The sequence below is a fragment of the Drosophila persimilis genome, unplaced genomic scaffold (genome assembly GCF_003286085.1).
Source record: "Drosophila persimilis strain 14011-0111.01,24,50 unplaced genomic scaffold, DperRS2 tig00000663-arrow-arrow-pilon, whole genome shotgun sequence".
NCBI lineage: Eukaryota > Metazoa > Arthropoda > Insecta > Diptera > Drosophilidae > Drosophila > Drosophila persimilis.
The window spans coordinates 1,382,783-1,402,594 of NW_020825331.1; the positions used below are offsets into that span (position 1 = coordinate 1,382,783).

At 43.0% G+C, this 19,812-nt stretch overlaps 3 protein-coding genes across 6 annotated transcripts in view; all 3 read left to right on the top strand.

Annotated features, from left to right (window-relative positions):
- The first annotated feature begins 310 nt into the window (after positions 1-310).
- Positions 311-2,705, top strand: LOC6599412 (serine protease gd). 2 transcript variants are annotated; one of them, XM_026991341.1, is made up of 5 exons: positions 311-692; positions 760-910; positions 973-1,138; positions 1,221-1,751; positions 1,812-2,705. In XM_026991341.1, exons 1-5 carry the CDS (start codon positions 411-413, stop codon positions 2,329-2,331), a joined length of 1,650 nt encoding a protein of 549 aa, XP_026847142.1. In that variant the 5' UTR covers positions 311-410; the 3' UTR covers positions 2,332-2,705. The 2 variants fall into 2 exon arrangements, with proteins under 2 accessions (XP_026847142.1, XP_026847143.1); XM_026991342.1 differs by having other exon boundaries at positions 1,815-2,705.
- Positions 2,693-3,513, top strand: LOC113566314 (protein twisted gastrulation). Its single transcript, XM_026991416.1, has one exon. The coding sequence runs from the start codon at positions 2,693-2,695 to the stop codon at positions 3,437-3,439; it is 747 nt and encodes a 248-aa protein (XP_026847217.1). The 3' UTR covers positions 3,440-3,513.
- A 2,158-nt stretch (positions 3,514-5,671) lies between these two features.
- Positions 5,672-19,812, top strand: part of LOC6599410 (voltage-dependent calcium channel type A subunit alpha-1) — a 57,592-nt gene continuing 43,451 nt past the window's right edge. The window contains exons 1-11 of one of the 3 annotated variants that reach the window (XM_026991272.1): positions 5,672-5,914; positions 5,975-6,077; positions 6,656-6,895; positions 12,863-13,181; positions 13,269-13,408; positions 15,486-15,586; positions 15,931-16,086; positions 16,184-16,404; positions 16,472-16,575; positions 17,075-17,190; positions 19,690-19,749. In XM_026991272.1, coding sequence (XP_026847073.1) covers positions 6,076-6,077; positions 6,656-6,895; positions 12,863-13,181; positions 13,269-13,408; positions 15,486-15,586; positions 15,931-16,086; positions 16,184-16,404; positions 16,472-16,575; positions 17,075-17,190; positions 19,690-19,749 — 1,459 coding nt within the window. In that variant the 5' untranslated portion in view covers positions 5,672-5,914; positions 5,975-6,075. Of the gene's footprint in view, positions 5,915-5,974; positions 6,078-6,655; positions 6,896-12,862; positions 13,182-13,268; positions 13,409-13,795; positions 13,897-15,485; positions 15,587-15,930; positions 16,087-16,183; positions 16,405-16,471; positions 16,576-17,074; positions 17,191-18,652; positions 18,769-19,689; positions 19,750-19,812 lie in introns of those variants that run through there. The other 2 variants (XM_026991271.1, XM_026991273.1) reach the window with 2 other exon arrangements.

Consider the following 19,812-nt stretch of genomic DNA (forward strand, 5'->3'; position numbering starts at 1 on the left):
TCTGCTCAAAAATTGAAGTTGTCCAACACTTAAAAGATCGATAGGTTGCGATCTTATCGATAGAGTGCAGTGATTTAATATAGCATTTCGTAAAATATGTATTCAGTAAGTAATATTTAATAGTTTTCACCATCTTATTGAATATAAAATTAAAACACTTGTTGCGCAGCTCCCTAATAGCGAAGCAAAACACTTACATTTAATCGATAGCTCCCGAACACTACTGAACACTACTTTCGTGCCGCCCTGGTTGTGTGCGTGAGCTTTGTGGCGCGCATTTTGTTTTGAATAGCAAAAAGAGTGCGCAGATATGTTTAAATGTTGCATTAAACAGCAGTGCAATTGTGTTTTAAACGTTCAATCACTGCATTTTGTGGACAGGTCTTCTAACCGGCCACGTCCAACAAGTAATGACCGCATGCCTGTTTGCACGTGTGTGTCTCTGTGTGTGTGTGAGAAAAAGACTCGTGAAAATTGAAATGAAATTGCATTTCACCACAATTCTGCTGATCTGCTTCGAGCACGTGTCCAAGGTGATTGCGCAGGGCATGCCCATCAGTCCCTGCCCAAAGATCTTTCAGTATCGATTCGACGGAAATGAATGGTTCGGTCTGATCGCGGTGCGAAACCCAGACGTGAGGCAGCCACTCCAGCTACGCGTCACGCTCTCCATGCGCGGCAAGCCAACAACGGTAAGGGTCACACCACAAACTTCACATCGAAAAATATGAAACGAACCTAATCATAACCATCTTTCAGAACTATCTCGGCGAAATAGAGCTGCTGACCCGTGGGCAGTTTACAAAGAATGCCCCAGTCCTCTACAAGATACGCTTTCCCAAGCATCACTTCCCGCCCAAACTGCTGCTCATCTCGGCCAACAATCATGTTATTTGCTTTGGATCTGGCGGTCTGTATTAGGGTCCATTCTATCCATCATTCACACAGCTAACCCTTCTCTTCTCCCGGCAGATCATAGTATATTCATGACCCAAATCCAGCTGGAGCACACCAGGAAACTAACCTTTATACCGGACAAGAAGACTTCGCTTCTACTGGACGAAGAGGAGGGCGTTGCCGAGGAGACAGTGCCACCGCCGCCGCAGCCACAGCTGCTGCCGCACAGCCAGTTCAAGAAGTATGCATACGGATTGTGGTCGGTTCAAGCACGCGCCTCCTCAATGCCATTCATTCGTTATCTAATGCCCGTTTCCGTGTAGAAAACCCTTTCATTCGCCCAAGGAGATTTGTGGGAGGATCGACAGGAGTCTCGACTTTCGGCTGCCCCTCAGCTCGAGGAGTTCGGATGTCATCACATCGCCAGTGTTTGCCGACAACGAGGACGAAGACGATGAAGAATTTGAGCACATGGCAGACGAAGAGCTGCAAGAGCAGGATACTGTGGATGGGAGTGCAGTGGGCAGCAGCCTGCCATCGATTACCCGAGGATCGTGGCCCTGGATGGCGGCCATCTATGTAAATAATCTCACATCGTTGGATTTCCAGTGTGGTGGCACTCTCGTCTCGAGACGCGTGGTCATCAGCTCGGGCCACTGCTTCAAGATGTTCAACAAGCGTTACACAGCCAACGAGGTGTTGGTCTTTTTGGGGCGCCACAATCTAAAGAACTGGAACGAAGAGGGCTCTCTGGCCGCCCCCGTTGATGGCATTTACATACATCCGGACTTTAACAGCCAGTTGAGCAGCTACGATGCGGATATAGCTGTCGTCATACTCAAGGACGAAGTGAGGTGAGTATCTGCGAAGTTAACGGAGACCTTAACTCAAGCACTGACCCCCCCAATTGCCAGCAGGTTCAATACGTTCATACGACCCGCCTGCCTGTGGTCGGGTTCCAGCAAAACGGAGTACATTGTGGGGGAGCATGGCATTGTTATTGGTTGGAGCTTCGACAGATCGAATGCGACACAGCAGCAGTCGTCCCAGCTGCATCAGGGAGAAGGCAAAAAGGCTACCGATACCAGTACTCCCAAGGTGGTAAAGGCGCCCATCGTTGCGAATGGTGTGTGCTTCAAGGCTAATGCCCATTTTCGCAGCCTCTCCTCGAATCGCACCTTCTGCGCGGGCATACAGCTTGAGTCGAAGGAGCCACAAAGCAGCAGCAGCATCCTATACACGGGCATATCGGGGGCCGGATTGATGATACTCAAAAGCAATCGTTGGATGCTGCGTGGCACTGTCTCGGCGGCATTGCCACCCGCCTTGGAGTTGGGTTCTACTACCGGTTCCACGAACTGTTGTAGCAATCAATATATTATCTATGCAGATGTGGCAAAATTTATTGATTGGATCACGGCCTTCATTATTTAACAGTTGTCCCGTGTACAGGATGAACAAAATTTCGAAATAAATGCTGTGATAGCGCCAGTGGGCAGGATGCCCATGTTCAGTGCTCTGCCTGTGTATGTGCCCTCAACGGATGAGGGTACCGCTTAATTATCGTATTTGTTGTGGATTTATTTTATGGCCCCCTCCCGATTTGTATGCCTAACTTGTTTTAAATTGCCCAATCGCCTACCTACCCGGATCACCCACGGGATTAGTGGGTTGCGGTGGCCCTCTGGCTACCTGGGTACCTGTCCTCTGACTCTCGTGCCACCTGTGTGCCGCATAAAGTCATACGCAATAATGCCTCACGCATCATTGTGCTTCCAGGCTTCGTTGTGTGAGAATGCTGCTGCTGCTGCCTCTGATTTACTCCGGCCTCCTGCTTAGCTTGTCGCTGGTGGCCGCCAACAACGATGATGGCTGCAACGAGGTGGTCTGCGGCTCGGTGGTGTCCAAGTGCCTGCTCACGCAGAGCTGTCAGTGCAAGCTGAACGACTGCCATTGCTGCAAGGACTGTCTGAACTGCCTGGGGGAGCTGTACACGGAGTGCTGTGGATGCCTGGACATGTGCCCCAAGCACACCGATGCCCTGCCCTCGCTGACACCCCGCTCGGAGATCGGCGATGTTGATGGCGTGCCCGAGCTGTTCGACACCCTCACCGCCGAGGACGATGACCAGTGGTCGACCATGCGGTTCCCCATGCGCGCCGGCATCAAGCACCGCCTGGAGGGCACCGACAATGGACTGGGTGACCGACCCAAGCCCGGGGCCACCATCAACTGCACCGTCATCTATGTGAACTCTTGCATTCGGTCGAACAAATGCAAGCAGCAGTGCGAGAGCATGGGTGCGAATAGCTATCGTTGGTTCCACGATGGGTGCTGCGAGTGCGTGGGCGCCAATTGCCTCAATTATGGCATCAACGAGAGTCGCTGCACGGCCTGCCCTGAGGACCAGGATCTGCTCACCTCCGATGCCATCCATGCCGAAACCGAACAGGATCTGGAGCGCATTTTCGGCGTCGAGGACGATGCATTTGCCGATGACATGTGGGACGACTATGGCGATGATGATGACCAGATCAATTGATGTTTACATAATTATTATTTATTCTGATTTGCAGACACCCTAACAAACTCATTTTTCCTCAGAACTAAAAAAAAAACAAGTAAAGATACTGTTTTCCAAACTGTTTTCAAAACGTAATTAAAAAGGAATTTTCTCAAATTGATATGTTTTAGACGTATTCATGCATTTTATTAGTTTCCTGTATATATATTCTGATTCCGAAACTCATTCTTGGTCTCTATAAGAAGACCACTAATTGCAAAATATCGTTAAAATTTCTTTAAAACAGAAACTGAATAGTTTCTGCATTAATTCGAGCCTGGGATGATAAACATTTCCGTAATTATATAATATCCTTTTCCCTAGGGTATTTTTTCCCGCCTTGGTCTGGGTTTGTGGGGGAAAAGCTTCTTCGAATAGTCTTTGCGGAGGGTGATGGACGGTGCTGCTTTTGCTGGACCTCAGAGAGGCCTCCGATGCAATTGGCAAGCGAGCAGATGTATTCCTGTGGCCAATGGCAGGCTAGGATCTGGGCGAGGATGAAGTAGAAGGCAGATCATCGCTTGACGGTGAATGCCTTCCTTGTTAGTTTTTATAATATATGTAGTTATTTTATATCTTGGCTTAAAAGTTACTTTTATTCGCGGTTCAGAATAGACGTTACTGTGCATTAAAATATCGCTCCTTACTATATTTAAATCTGGCCGGATACACGCCGTAGTTCTCCTTGTCCGCCAGTAGCATCAGATGCTTGGGGCACGAGCAGACGTCGCGCGTGCTGCGTGTCACGCCCCTCTGGCTATGCAGTTTTGGAAACAATTTGGGCAACTGTGCCGTGTGATTGTGCAGCACTTTCGCATCCGGTGTCCACACGGCCCGGATGTCGGTGAACTGCGACAGACGATGCAGCTCCACGGAACGACGCTCTCCGCGGACAGTTATCCTCTCCAGTCCGGTCTTATCGTCCAGCCAGTATACAAATTTCCCCAAGTTCCCCACGTTTTAGAACACAGCTGAATAGGGAGAGAGAGCTTTACCTGGGCACGGATATTCTTACCGGACACCGGCAGCGGCATATTCGGGCCTGGCGTAGCTGGGGGGATGCAGGGCACGTCCTTGGCGAGGCTGCGGCTGTGTTCCGTCTTGATCAATGTCCCCGGTGCTCCAGTCGTAGTACACGTAGTCCTAGCTGCCAACCAGTATCCGACGCTTCTTGCCATCCAGTAGAGGCGTCTCGTCTCTTGTTCGAATAGGAGCTCCTGGCCATGGTTGCATGTGACACGGCTTATGGAGTCCGAGGCGACTCTGTTCATGTATAGTACCCGTGACGCGTCTCGAGGACCACGGAACGCGGCTTCTCCACTCCCTTACACAAAAGCACGACTGCTGGTATCCGCTCGTCGTCGTGGTTCCGTTCCCCTCGCTGTACTCGGTCGAGATGCGGCCCAATGTGCTCCTGGCGCGAAAACAGCAGGAAGGCGGCAGGCACCACGCACCGTACAGGCAGAATCCTGAAGACGCCGGTGTCCAAATGCCGTTTTCAGACGAACAGCTGTTCCACCACTACCCCAAGTCAGGGGTCTGTTCTTCTTCTTCCTTTTTCAATTGTTTTCCTATGAAATTGGTCTTCTGGGGCCTGAGGCAGGGAGTAGTGGCCCACACAAAGGCCGTCGGTGGTCGTTTCGGCATCGCAACTGCAGACTCTGTGGCTCGACTTTAACTGTAAATGCGAAGAATGTGGAAAACACGGAATAGCCGTGGAACAGCGGCTGTTATTGGGGAGTGCCCTGTGACATCAGGACTTACTGTCATTTGAAGCCACTGTAGGCAGACGCAAAAGGCACTTTTGCTCATACAACAGTAGCATAAGCAAACGAGTATCGTTCCAATTGCTCAATTCTTTATTCCGTCGAATATTACTGGCTATATAGAACATTTAGCTCGGCTCACATAATTTTATTCGAGAGATGAAGCAATTTTCTACTTGACTGGCCTTTTTTAAATACTTGCTTTAATTGGATTTCTATATACCGTTGAAAATGAAATTTAATAGACGGTGAATTTGAAAAAAAAATACGCCATTATATACCGATATAGCGCTCAGATTATATCGATATGTTGAGTCACAAACCATACAATGGTTGCTATCGATACTCGCGAGAAAAACAACACTGACACGGCACACATTCGATTCATACCCGCCATGTTTCTCTATTTTGACGGTGATCTTAAACAATTGGAAGTAATAGGCGAAACTACTACTGAAATCTGCAACCAATTGTGACAAATACTTAAGTGTGCATATAGTCTGTTGGAGAGCGCATTATACGTATGCAGTTTGCAGAAATATTGGCATATTTACTTATTACTAGCCCACGCGGGTGGACGGCCACTATTTTTTGCTGCGCAATTTCGCAATAATTGTTGTTGCTTGCGCGAAATTTGAAAAAGGATTTACAGAAGGTATTTTCATATGGAATGGATACATTTTCCGATGTGGGTGAGACATGTGCACTTAATAATTGAATAATGATTAATTAATATTAATATGCACAGAAAGTAAATCAATGTGGACATGCTGTTAGCGGCTCACTTTGAGGCCTTTGGGATGTACTACTACTATTCTTATCTTAGGCGCCGGACGCTGCTAAAACACAATGTAAGCGCCTCTCTGTGTGTGTGTTTTTGTGTGCATGTGTGTGTGGACATGGGTAAGGCCGCTTGCTAATTACTAACGGTAACTTAACTTGTAGTGCGCACATGCTGGGCGCTATCAAGCACGTCATCAACCACTATCAGCGTCATCGGCATCGGCCATCTGTGTATGTGTTGTGTGTTGTGGCGTCCATCTACCTTTGCTGGAGCGGAGCAGAACACAGCAGGGAATCCAGCCACATCCCACGCGCAATCGGCCAGTCCCTGCCAATGGCATTTTATCAGTTGTGCCCGGACGGTGCCAGCTGGTGCATCTTACTCACGGTTCTAGGAGTATAGTCTTGTTATTCGGAAACAGAGCAGATCTCGAATCTCGTATCTCTAGTGATTTCAATTGATTGCGCTTTAAACATCAAATATGATATATGTATGATTACATTCGCAAAAGTGTGTGTAGTATTAGTAAATATGTATTTAGATATTAAGATTCCTCTGTGGATTTCTGTGTTCTGTGATCTGTGCTGCCTGGTCTGCTACATCGCTTGACGACTAACCAGGTCTAACCTATTTCATCGTTGACAGGATGCTGGGCGGTGTGGGAGCTCGTCGCAGAAGGGGCTCATCACCGATGGCACGTTTGACTAACAGCCACATCAATAGCCTGGATGACAACATAGCCATCATCGGGGATGGCGTCATCCGGAGGAGTGCACACTATGGTTCACAGGCCTCCAATAAACGGCGACGAGCCGTGCCAGGACCTGGCAATGACCAGGAGAGCTTTGCTCTTGTCGAGACACGACCCAATCTAGGCGATATCATGTGAGTAAACTCCCATTCCCATGAACTTACAAAGTATTTTAGTAAACATTAGTGTGTTCTGGGAGCAAGGACCACTTTGTAACCACTGCTATGGCTAAAATCTTTATTTGATACCACTATAATAGTCCTATGTCGCTCTGTGGTTTGCCGCAGAATTATCCATTTTGTAGATTAGTGTCATTATGGAGAAATATCAACAATAATGTCTATATATCAAACTTTTTGTATATAAAATGGATAACAGATAAACTTATTTCGATTTCCAATTGGAAAACGTAATGGAAGGAACCGCATTCGGTTAAGAAAGGAGATTCCTTAAATTACACTTTCTTGATTCGGGGTTCTCAAATCCTAAAGGCGCGCTCGCAAAACATATTTTGTTGTTTCCCTTTCATGCTTAACAATTCATTCCATATCAATTAAATTCCCATTCATAAATGCCTAGCCCCACTTGAATGGCTACCGCTCTTATCGGAAGATCTAATCGCCGGTATGCCTTTTTAAATTCCCGTTAAGTGTATTGGCGCACACCAGGGTTGCCTTCGAACATATCCTTAAGTGCTTCTGCGCAGATAGCCAATCGATGACCGATTATTTCGTTGCTAATTACTACAAACAGGGAATTAACATAAATATTAAATGTTGCTTGATAGAAAGAAACGTATGGCTGTACAAATCAAAATTCCAGAATCTAGATGTTTGCCAGCCAAAACAAGGAAATTATAATTGGAATTGTAACTTCTATGTCTTCTCGAAGAGTATGTGTGGGAGGAAGAGAGTGTGGCAAAGCTTCAAAAGCTTCGCCCCCGGCTCTTGCCAGCCAGAAAACAACGGCTTCCTTGCGGCCAGAGCACGTTTCTGCGCTCTATGCCTGCTGTGGTGTGTGTATGGTTGTCTCTGTTTCTCCAACAACCAAACCGTCTAAGCTAGCGAATATCTTCTGAGCGAATGGTGTACTCTCATGGCGCCAATACAGCTCTGGGGCAGCTCTCCAAGAAGAGCTTGAGCTTTTGTTTTTCGATCCAGAGCGCAGGGCTGATACTGGTACTGGCGCTGGCTCTGCGGCTGATTCCGATGATTACCGTTGCTGGCTGCCATGTGCCCTGGTGTATGTGTGTGCCCCCCTCCGTTCCCGTTACCCTCTCTGTGTCACTGTGCCTCCGTGTCGCCTTCTCCGTGTCCATGTCTCTCTCCGTGTCAGTGTTGTAGTTGTAGTCTGTAATACAAAGTCGCCGAGTTGAAGTCTTGCGTTTGTTGAGTTTTTCGTCCAACTGGTGAGACAATGTCGGTTGTAGCTCTCGCATAAAGCGGTTTTTGTTTTTTATTTTTCAACCTGCGATTTTTCCCATAATCTGGATCAAGAAAAATAGCCCCAACCCCCTACTAGTGCGCTCTATTGTGTGTGTAACGAATTAATTACAGTTTTGGAACCCAGGCCACCACAGGCTCTGGCTGGAAAAAAATAGAAGAAAAAAAATACCACATCTCAAGAGTTGTGTGTGTATGTCTGTGTGTGTGTGTGTGTTGGTGCGCTGGCATCCGAAATTCGGGTCGAGTGGTGAAAATAAAGCTAAAAAGAAAAAAACAATTTTAAATCGAATGAATAACGAATAAAGAGTATAGTGTATTCGGTTCGTTTCGGTTCAGATTCGCATGATGGGAGGTTATCCCAGGAACTGGGCTGGGAATAATAGTGACTGGGCTCTAGTTCAGATGGCATTTGCACCTGCATCTGCAGTGTGTGTGTGTGTGTGTATGGGTGTGGGGGGAGTGGGGGACACACCGTCCAGTGTCCAGAGAGAGAGAGAGCGAGAGTGCCACATCTACAGGGCTTTGTACGCCGTCTTCCACATGTTTTTGTCGCGCTTCGTTGTAGTCGTATTCGTCGTCGCTAGTAGTTCCCGTTCTCCCCTCCCCGTGACAGTTGTAATTGTTGAACCGTTCCTTTACAGCTAACAAGCCTCAAAGAACAACGCACTACATATACAATATACACTCGCACGCACACACAGATACAATTGCTTTACGTGTGTGTGTGCGTGTGTTGCGATTGGGTCAGCGGGTCGGTGGTGGCAGTAGCAGTAGCACAACGGGTGGAATGTTGAGTTGGTGGGTTAACGGGGCGGTGGGGTGGTGTGTGGTGTGTGGCAGTGTATTTCTGGTTCGGTTTCGGTTACAGCGCGACAGCGACAGCAGCGGTCTAACGGTGGTATCGGTGCTGTGTGACGTATACACGCGTGTATACCGTTTGGAAGGTGAATGAATGGCTCTCGGCATTCACACACAAAATCACATACACCACAGCATGCGATGCGATGTACTCCTTCCCCTCACTCTCCCCTCTCCCCTGCCCTTCCCTTATCCATGCTTCATCCTTTCTTTCGCTTCTCTTCTTTTTTCTTCCCCCCATTTAAAAATATAAATTTTGTACGCACGCAAATACGAGAATAAGGGGGAGAAATAAGGGGTGTACAACGACGAATGGGTGTATGCCCTTCTCCACGGAAGTGAAAAAAATTTGTATAGCGCGTGTGCTTATGGACTATTTTTTCCTTCTTTTTTTCTTATGTGTAAATATGTGCGTGTGTGTGTCTGTTTGACAGATGAACAAACATTTGCTGAATGTCCCCCGCGTGTGTTAATGATATTAGACCATGTGGTGGCTTTGTGTAATACGCGACTAGTTTTACCCAAAGACAATTCAAATTCCGAAATTCCCATAGTTGTGTATATGTGTGTATGTGTGTGTGTGAGTGTGTGACTGTGTGACTGTGTGGTTTAGTGGTTCAGTTTAAACCGCTAGGAAAGAAAGCAGAAAGTAGAACAGGCCCCAGAAAGTAGGCAACCTTTTATAACAATTTGGTTAATGCGTCAAAATGGTGAGGGAGGGGGAAAGAGCTCAGAGGGGGTGCGCGCAGAGATACGATGGGTGGGGGGAGAGAGCGAGAGAGAATGAGAGAACAAGTGTGTCATTGTTGCTGTTTATTTTTGGCAATTAGAAGTTCGTTGGTCCGTCTGTCGCCCTCTAGTGGCCGCAAACCGCAACCACATTGACATGTGCATGTGTATATGTTACCGTTTCTCTGTGTGCGTGTATAATCCCGTTCCATCGAAATATCCACATAAAAAAGAAATAGAAACGAAAAGAAAAACAACCAAAAGCAAAAAGTCAGACAACATCGCCTGCAATGACGTCATTGCACATGTAGAAAAAAGCAAATACCACCCCCACCCCCAACGTAATCCTCTTGCCTTTCATTAAAGTTATTCATAACATAAGGCGATATAATGCGAGGCTGAGAAGGGCTTTTGGATTACACTTAAATTCATTTACAGTACAGTGAAAATGTCAAGTGTAAACATAATTGCTGGTACGACCATCGTCGTCGTCATCGATATATGTAACGGAGCACCGACAGGGATTGCTTCGATATAAACCAGGGATTGCTCCGATATAAACCCACAAAGAGCGAGATACTGTGAGAGTGTGAGTGAGTGAGTGAGTTTTGGCTTACAGCCGGTTCGAGAGTGCATTTGTGTGTGGGAGAGAGAGAGAGTTTCCAAAAATATCGTCGTTCTCAGAAGAACCAGAACAGAACCCACACAGAACAGTGGAATCTCAATCAGTGCAGTGGGGCGACAACAACAACTATAAACATTTCCCATGAACGGCACAACCCTGATGTGCGGCCCCCTGCATTTCTATGGAACATAAACATTTCTGGAGAAAAAGTAAACACGAAATCGAATGGGATTGCTGCCAGGCGCTTCCCTTGATGACTATAATCGGAGAGGAGAGCTCTTTCCAGTGTGTGATGATTCTCTCATCGTTTCAATATTCACCACGAAACGGCGGTATACACCGGAGCGTCTCCCTCTCCGCTCCCAGAGTGTGTATGTTTTTCGAGCTTTTTTCGGCAGCAGCGCTATGCTTTTGCTATTGCTCTTCCTCCTTTTCTTGTGTCTGTGTGTGTGTGTGAGCTCTCTTTTGCTTATGCTCTTCTCTTGTGACACAGCAAGTTTCAACCCCTAAATTTTTCATTCATGGCGTGTTCCAGTAATGGAATGTTATACCAATAAACGAAATGAAACCGAAACAACATATATATATGTACATATGTATGTATGTGTATACCATCCATCCGTCCATCCAACAAACAAAGCAGCAAAGCAGCAAACCATCAAACCATATATATACTTATGTACATTTAGCACACTTCTTTGTGGACTACAAAAGCAGTGAAAATGAAAAGCCAATGCATTTTGTATGCATCCTTCCTTTTTTTTGCGAGTGTACTCGAGTAGTATCATAAAAACACCCGTGTCCACACGTACGGGTGCACGGGTACGGGTACAGCTACTGGTACACGTGTACACACATGTGAGTGAGTAAGTGAGTGCGGGCCAGCTACAGATTGTGTGTGTGCGTGTGTGTGTGTGTTCTCTCTATAGGTCATGAACTGAATTGACCCGGTGTGAGCATCATAATTATCGTTGGGCGAAAACAAGAATCTGCTCCTCCGGGCTACAAAACTACTGCTATTGCTACGGATACGGATACGGCTACTGCTACTGCTCTCGCGCTCGCTCTTATTAGCCCACGCACACACCTGCCACATCTGCCGCCCACTCAAGTGCAACCGGAGTCCGGGAATCAGCATGGCACGGCATTCCGTCTAATTGTACACGGGTCATACGGGTCGGATATACGTTTACGTATAAGTGTATGTGGGTGTGTGTGTTCGAATGGATATCCTGAAATACGCAGTGCATAAATAATGGGCAGAGGGGGGGTGTGGGGGGGAGGGTATTACAAGTAAAACTGAACCAAATGCCAATCTGCATAAGTGATGGGGGCCAAGTGGTTGTGCTGTGTTTGGGGGCCGGGCTCGGGGGCAATGACAAGTGACTGGGTGGGCGATCCCAAGGCAAATTAATCCATCAATTTTAAATGCAATCTAATTGCACATTCCGGTACCCCTTCCGCGTTATTTAGTGCAAATATAATACAATAATACTCCCCAACTGCAAAACAGACGGACCACAAAAAAGGCAGTAAAAATACACCAGAAAAATATATCGAAACAAATCAAAAAACAAGCATAAACAGACAAAAAATCACAGCCAGCTATACAATAAAACAAACATCAATAAAACAAAAGACCAAACCAAAGAAACCAGACAAACCAAAAGAAGAAGCACTACCAGGAGGAGGAAGCTGAAACGGAGGAGCTGGATAGGAGGAGTGCCAGAGCGCGAGAGAGTTGGTGGGGCTGATCTCCGAGCCCGAGGAGAGTACTGGGCCGCGAGGTGGAGAACTGGATCCAGAGTACACAGCATTACCATTGTATATAGTTTCAAACACGGAAGTCGCAAGTCCCCCAACGCCCCAAGCCCACTCTCTCTTTCTCCTCGATAAATACCCTTCCAAAACGACGACAACGTTGCCACCTCTGCCAAAAAATAATCGTTGGGGCACAGCCAGCCAGCTGCTCCATGCTCCATGCTCCCAAATGCCCCCGAGCTTCTCGCGTAATTGGCCTCTCGAGTTAAATGTCCAGTTGCTGCCGCTATCGTGCCATGCGGACGGCGTGTCACTCCCGACAAATGCGTATTGTGGTTCACCTTGTGTAAAATAATTATGGCCGAGCGGTCGTTACAAAAGTATCAGAAATTGGATATAGTGACGGTATGTGTGTCCTTGTTCCTAATTCATACAAGTATGTGTATATTTTTTGTTTGATTTTAGTTTTAATTGTGGCACAATTCAGATGGGGGACACACATATGTATGTGCATATGCAACCAAGATGGTTTTCATTTAAAGAGATCCCCCATCTATGTTGTTGTCCGCAGAGATACAACAATTATATGTTACTTTACCATCTAATGGTATAATTTCTTGGCATATTTTATCTCTATTTTTGTATTCCATATATCTATATGTATATTGTTCCATGTTATTCAGGTTGGAAGCGGCTCAGGAAGCAGTGCTAGCAGGGCATCAACAGGACTCCTTAGGCGGGGGGCACTTGGGTCGAAAGGGAGCCCATCGCTTAGCTGATAGAATGGGTGGCCCGAAAAAAGAGGAAAACCCACCAGGTGGTGGTCCGACGTCATTGTTTATCCTAACCGAGGATAACCCAATTAGAAAGTACACACGATTCATCATTGAATGGCCGCCCTTTGAATACGCTGTGTTATTGACAATCATAGCCAACTGTGTTGTGTTGGCGCTAGAGGAGCACTTGCCGGGTGGTGACAAGACAGTATTGGCTCAAAAATTGGTAAGACTAAGGCCTTTTCTCCATTCCCCCACCGCCCCCCATCATCTATTATTCAGAAATAAATGTCTCTATCTCTCTTGTGAATAGGAAAAAACGGAGGCCTATTTTTTATGCATTTTCTGTGTAGAAGCATCGCTCAAGATCCTCGCCCTAGGGCTTGTTCTGCATAAACACTCCTATCTCAGGAATATTTGGAACATCATGGATTTTTTCGTTGTAGTGACGGGGTAAATAATTAACCAGAAGAGGAACGCCCTTTTCAAAATGCACACCACACTTTATTTTTAATGGAAAATAAGTATCTTTACACACGCAATGCAAGCTTTTTTTTTTATTGTGTCCTTTAGTTTTTAAGCAAATTTTTTCTTTAAATTGGAGAAGAAAATGCATGGCCATAATGATGCAAAAATATACCATTTCTTGAGGAATTATTATGACCATGAAATATACACATGTGTGTTTGTTATTGATAAGAATAATTTTTTTTTTAATAGTTTTAAGGAAAGAAACCAAATGTTAATTTTAATGAGGGAAGATCTCAGCATAAGCTAACAATTAATAATATATTAATAATAACTTCCCGTCCGATGCGATCGTAAACCGTTCGTGAACAGAGCCATGACGATATTTGCTGAGGCCAATATAGATGTTGACCTGCGTATGTTGAGGTCTTTTCGTGTCTTACGACCGCTGAAGCTTGTATCCCGAATTCCAAGTAAGACTTCGAGCCAACAAATCAACATTAGTTATAGTACCATTTGAATAAGGACCTTAGGCCAGACTAAAATAACACATTTATATATCCTACTTTATATAGTAGATCTTGGCTAGCAAGCCACACATCAAAAATTATAATTGAACATTCAAATTGCATTATAGAACGAGCTATAGCTACGATGTGTGTCGTCTTAGTGAGTGTTCAAGTAGAAACTATAATGGATCTCCAATTCTAAACGCTATAAGAAAGGAAATGGATATAGACTGCATCGATAGGATGCCTCCCATACCTCGGATTGGAACTAGATCGGATATATGTAGTTATTTTCATTTCATATGTATGTGCACATCGACCCCTTTCTGCTATGTTAATCGAATGGATAATGTTGAAAAGATTTTAGAACAATATTGCATAGAAAAAGGGGTCGGATATGTACCTAAGATAAAACTGTGATTAGATATCTATGAAAATTGAACATTATGTACTTTATTCCGGCTATACAATATCGTAACATTAATATTAACTTTTATTTGATAATCAATTATTAGTTAGTTTAGAAATGAATAATCATAAAGTCAACGTGGGATTTAGTTACCGAGCCATGGATCAGTGTAATAGCCATAGAAATCACATACTGTAGAGGTTTTGCTTCTCTTACACACCGATGCAGTGGTGACTTTAGATCGTCCCTGCAGCGTTCCGAGCCCAAAGGGGCATATATTATAGATATATTTTAGATTTAAGATTATATTTGTCTCATAGAATACACATTTTATAGCTATACCATGGAACAATTGACAACTGTAGAAGATAAACAACACTATGCACTGACGACAATAGATCGCTCCTGCATAGTGGATATAAATCCATCCAAAACTTGCAAATATTATATAAATATATATCTGAGATTTAAGATTATATTTGGGTCATAGCATATACATTTTATAGCTAAACTCTTTAAATACTTACTTGTAAATGCTATACCTAACTAAAAGACAGTTGAAAAGAATAGAATTTGTAGAATTTCCTATTCATAAAGTGATTTTTTATAAGATATATATAAAACCATCTTAAAACGTAATTGATATTATTTTGCCTTTTCCCGCTAATGAAATCTTTATTTTTTTTTGTACGTACATATATGCTAGATATTTTCTTAATAGAACATTTTGATACTGTATACATAAAGTAGCTTGGATTTGCTCTCCAGATGAATGAATGTGGCTCAGCCCAGAGGGCAGAGCGCAGGGTAGAGCAGATACAAACTATTGAAAGTTTTCGCTTGGGTCTCCCATTGTGTGTGCGAAATATATGAACTAGCCGCCGCGCGTTAAGTTAAACGTAAATATATCGTTTAATGTATGTATCTTTTTTGATTCGACATTATTATAAACGTTTAGTTGCTATTCGCTTTGTTTCGATTTAAGGTTCGATTTAAGATGCACCCTTTATGGAATCATTTTCTTTATACATACATATATTGTATTTGATTTTATTCATATTTGAATTGTTTTTGGATATTCATTGAGTATCGCTAATCAACTAATTTCAACTACTCGTTTCGATCGCTTAACGTCTGCAAACAGATTCATGACACAGTACCCACAAATAGGGCCCGAGGTAGACCTAAGAACACTTAGAGCCATTCGTGTGCTACGGCCCTTAAAATTAGTGTCTGGAATTCCTAGTGAGTAGTTCCTCGTGTTTCCATTTAATAATCTCTATACTCTTTCTACTACTTTTCGTATGGTTTTTATTTTATGAGAGTATCTTTGGACGCTCTATTAAGATTGTAAATATAGTAACGTAACTATATGATGGTCACTCCATCGATTTGTTCTTTTGTATTCGTACTATACATAGACTGTGGTAGGGGCTCCTTCGAGCCCATGTAAATATTAATGTGTAACTAGCAAAAGCTGCATTGCGAATCTTTTCTAATCCAACCCATTCTTTCCAACTCTTCAATCGACCCGCCGTGGAAACCGAAACTGAAACTGGATTGGATCTACATCTACATCGTCCACATAGGTTTACAAGTAGTTTTAAAATCTATAATCAAGGCGATGGCACCTTTACTGCAAATCGGTCTCTTGGTGTTGTTTGCAATCGTAATATTTGCAATCATTGGACTCGAGTTTTATTCGGGCGCACTGCATAAGACTTGTTATAGCTTAGAAGATCCAAGTAAACCAAAAACCTACAAACCATTGAACATATAGAGCTGATTAAAACCAATACTCTCTCCTCTCTTTCCTTTCCCTTTGCTCTGTGGCGTGCACAGATAAACTAGTGAAGGAGGGCGAATCAGAGACACCCTGCAACACGGACAACAGCACAGAGAAGGCAGGCGGCTCCTTTGTATGCAATAACACCACGAGCATGTGTCTGGAGAAATGGGATGGACCAAATTCAGGCATAACGAGTTTCGATAATATTGGATTCGCCATGTTGACCGTATTCCAATGTATCACAATGGAGGGCTGGACGTCAATACTCTATTGGGTACTCTATATAACACACTTAGACATTAAGTAAACCCACTAATACTTTTCTTTTTTACGATCCATAGACCAACGACGCATTAGGTTCAACATTTAATTGGATATATTTCGTGCCTCTTATAGTTATAGGCTCATTTTTTATGCTCAACTTAGTTCTTGGTGTCTTGAGTGGGTAAGTTGGTTCTATCTTACTCTCGCTGATTTGATCGTGTGCTCTAACAATCTATCCGATCTTATACACCGTAACAAAATTTACTATTTCAACTACTCTTACTATTACTATTACTATATATGGTTATTATTTTTGAATTGAAGTTAATTCTGTTTTTTGGGTGGGAGAGTTTGAATATATCACACAGATATTTGTGGGTGGGGTTCCCCCCACCATTCCATTCAAAATTCAATCCTACCAGATTATACATATGTTTGTGTGTATATATAGTTGCTCCCAAACCAGAAACTTATTCGATGTAAGGTATTGCAAAAATTTGACAGCTGATTCGATCTGTTTTTTGTGGGTTGGGCTTTGTGATGTTCAGACTGCTCCTGTTTATACATATGTACATATGTATGTATTGTATTTATGATTTTTTGTTCTAATTTCTATTTTTGTTTGGGACTTTCTGTTAAATGTATGCATTAAATGATCCTCGTATTCCTCGAATATTCAGAGAGTTTTCGAACGAACGTAACCGCGTCGAGCGTCGCATGGAGTTTCAGAAATGCCGTTTTCGGGCCATGTTTCAGACAGCAATGGTCTCGTACCTTGATTGGATCACACAAGCAGGTTTATACAAATAGTTCTAAACCTCCCAAACCCCCCAGTTCCAGTTCCAGTCCCTGTACCTCACCCTCGAATGCAACCAACAGTAAAAACAGCCATTGAACATTTAGAGAAACCAAGCAAATCGAAACAGAGCTATACTATATAGTATATATATAATATAATACCCAATATTCGAAAAACCCAGGAAATCCCTTTAGTACTATGAATATCTCTCAGACAACAAAAAAAAAAAAAAATAGCAGACATCCATTTAAAACAAATTCAATTAAAAAACGAACCAAAGTACTTCCAAACAACATACTATATTCGTTATAAGGAAATTGTTTGAATTTTACTGCTAGTTATGTACGTACTACTACTACTATTCCCAATATAATACTTTATAGAACGCAAGAAAATCCAATAATAATCCATAATAATCCACGGTCACAAAGAGTTGATAAATAATACTTATTACTACTACTACTACTACTCCAAAATGAATTGATTATGCGAAAAATGCTGTTCGTTCACCCCCAAAAAGCCAAACCAATCTACTATGTACACCCACCAACCCATATACTTTCTTAATCGTTCCCCCCGAACAGTACGTATTCTATGCATTTTGCTATACACCTAACTTTAGTTGAATTTAAACTAACATAGAGACAACGTTTAACATACTTATATTGCCCCAAAAACTAAACTTAATAGCTAGCCATACTACATACATACAATATATAGAAATTCTATTACTCCGAAAATAAAAGAGATCCCTCAGCCCCTCAATCCGATCCCCGCCCCAGCGGAGTGTCGAGAAATATTAAGATATAATGTTACTATATACTTTATACTATATACACCACTGACATGACATACACAAGTGCACCCCAATAAAAACGCATCAAAACCCACATCCAGAGCCACTTCCGATGATGCCATCACATCGCCCAATGGAATGGGTACGAGTGTACTCCTCGCTGGCTTGCCCTATAAATCATCCTGCATACTGGATACACACTCGTATATGTGTATACTCCGTATATAGTACCCATTGAAAATTGTTCCCTTGACTTCTGACCTGATTCCAAGGGTCTCTGTGCCGTCTCTCCCGTCCCGTCCCGCTGGGGAGCCATCATTCGAGAACCGACCGACAACCGAGCCAACAAATATATCAAAATGTGTTATTATCGTTTTAGTTGCCACTAAATAATTTCCACTATCTCTGTCCCTAGTTTTGATTTGATTTTATTTGGATTTCCATTTGGAATGAGTTATGATTTAAATTCTTCTTTAATTTGATCTATGGAATTCTCTATACTATTCTCGTACAAAGATGTGAAGATTGTTGCTGTTGTAATGCTAATGCTGCATACTACTCGTACTGATCAATTCTTACATCTGATCAATCAAATCGAAATCGAAAACGAAATCAAATCCTGTTTTTCGGTTTATCACATTCTATTTTGATTATTTTTTGTAGTGAATTCGCAAAAGAACGAGAAAAAGTAGAAAATAGACAAGAGTTTCTTAAACTTAGAAGGCAGCAGCAACTAGAAAGAGAGTTAAACGGCTATGTTGAATGGATTTGTAAAGCTGGTATAGTATTTAACCCCTATTTCTTGTTTGTAAAATCTATCTTATATATGTACACTCCTATAATACACTCACACCTCTCATACCACTATACATCCAAAAAATAAAAATACTCGAAGAAACACTAACAAAAAATGGAACACTTTACAGACCAGACCAACGAAATGCATAAAATACTTGCCCGAAAACATGGAAAGCTTGGAAATGTTTTATAACTCTGAAACCCACAACTTGAACATTTCAACAAGAATCTTCTATAAACTACTCATGCAGAACTCATGCACAATTCTCATTTGTCAAGATCTTTCTCAAAGAACAAAGAATATACGAGACGCCATGGTTCTTTATCATCCCAACGAATCCATATAGTATACTGTTAAAGAAGTTTGTGCATGTCTTAAAAGGTCTTATGCAATGTCAATGAGGATTTTATTCCCTAAAAATCGAACAGAGTTGTGTTATTATTCAATTTGAGATCATCTCTCACTCCAGTTTGAGGTACATTCATCTTAATCATCTCGTTTGGAAATGTCCAACCATATTATATACATCTAAATATATATAGGTATATATACCAGTTGTACTCAGATAATTTATATATATATATATAGCCAGCACCTGTGGCACATTCTTAGCGTACCTTTGTCCTTATACAATAGAACCAAAAACTGATAAAAGCTCCTGTGCATTGCCAAGTGTAAAGTAATATCCCACACAAAGATGAAAATATCGTATAAATATATATAGACCGATCATGCTCCCCACTATACAAAAGACATACCCCACATATACCTACTATATATCGTACTATTTGTAAAAGTATATACCACATATATACTCCTTTGTGCTAATTTTGTTGATCAGAACGAAAAGCCTTGCTGTGATCGAAATACCAATTGATGCATTTCAATGATATTATTTCAGAGGAGGTGATACTAGCCGAAGAGCGGACAACAGAGGAGGAGAAAATGCACATAATGGAGGGTGATTGTCATACTCTTATTTAATATTAACGATGTCTCAATATTAATGATGATTTGTTGATTT

Excerpts from the sequence above, each read along its gene's own strand:
- LOC6599412 (XM_026991341.1), top strand. The coding sequence starts at position 411 with ATGACCGCATGCCTGTTTGCACGTGTGTGTCTCTGTGTGTGTGTGAGA. Across the intron at positions 693-759 it reads TGCGCGGCAAGCCAACAACG|AACTATCTCGGCGAAATAGA; the intron begins GTAAGGGTCACA and ends ACCATCTTTCAG. Across the intron at positions 1,752-1,811 it reads ATACTCAAGGACGAAGTGAG|CAGGTTCAATACGTTCATAC; the intron begins GTGAGTATCTGC and ends CCCAATTGCCAG.
- LOC113566314 (XM_026991416.1), top strand. The coding sequence starts at position 2,693 with ATGCTGCTGCTGCTGCCTCTGATTTACTCCGGCCTCCTGCTTAGCTTG.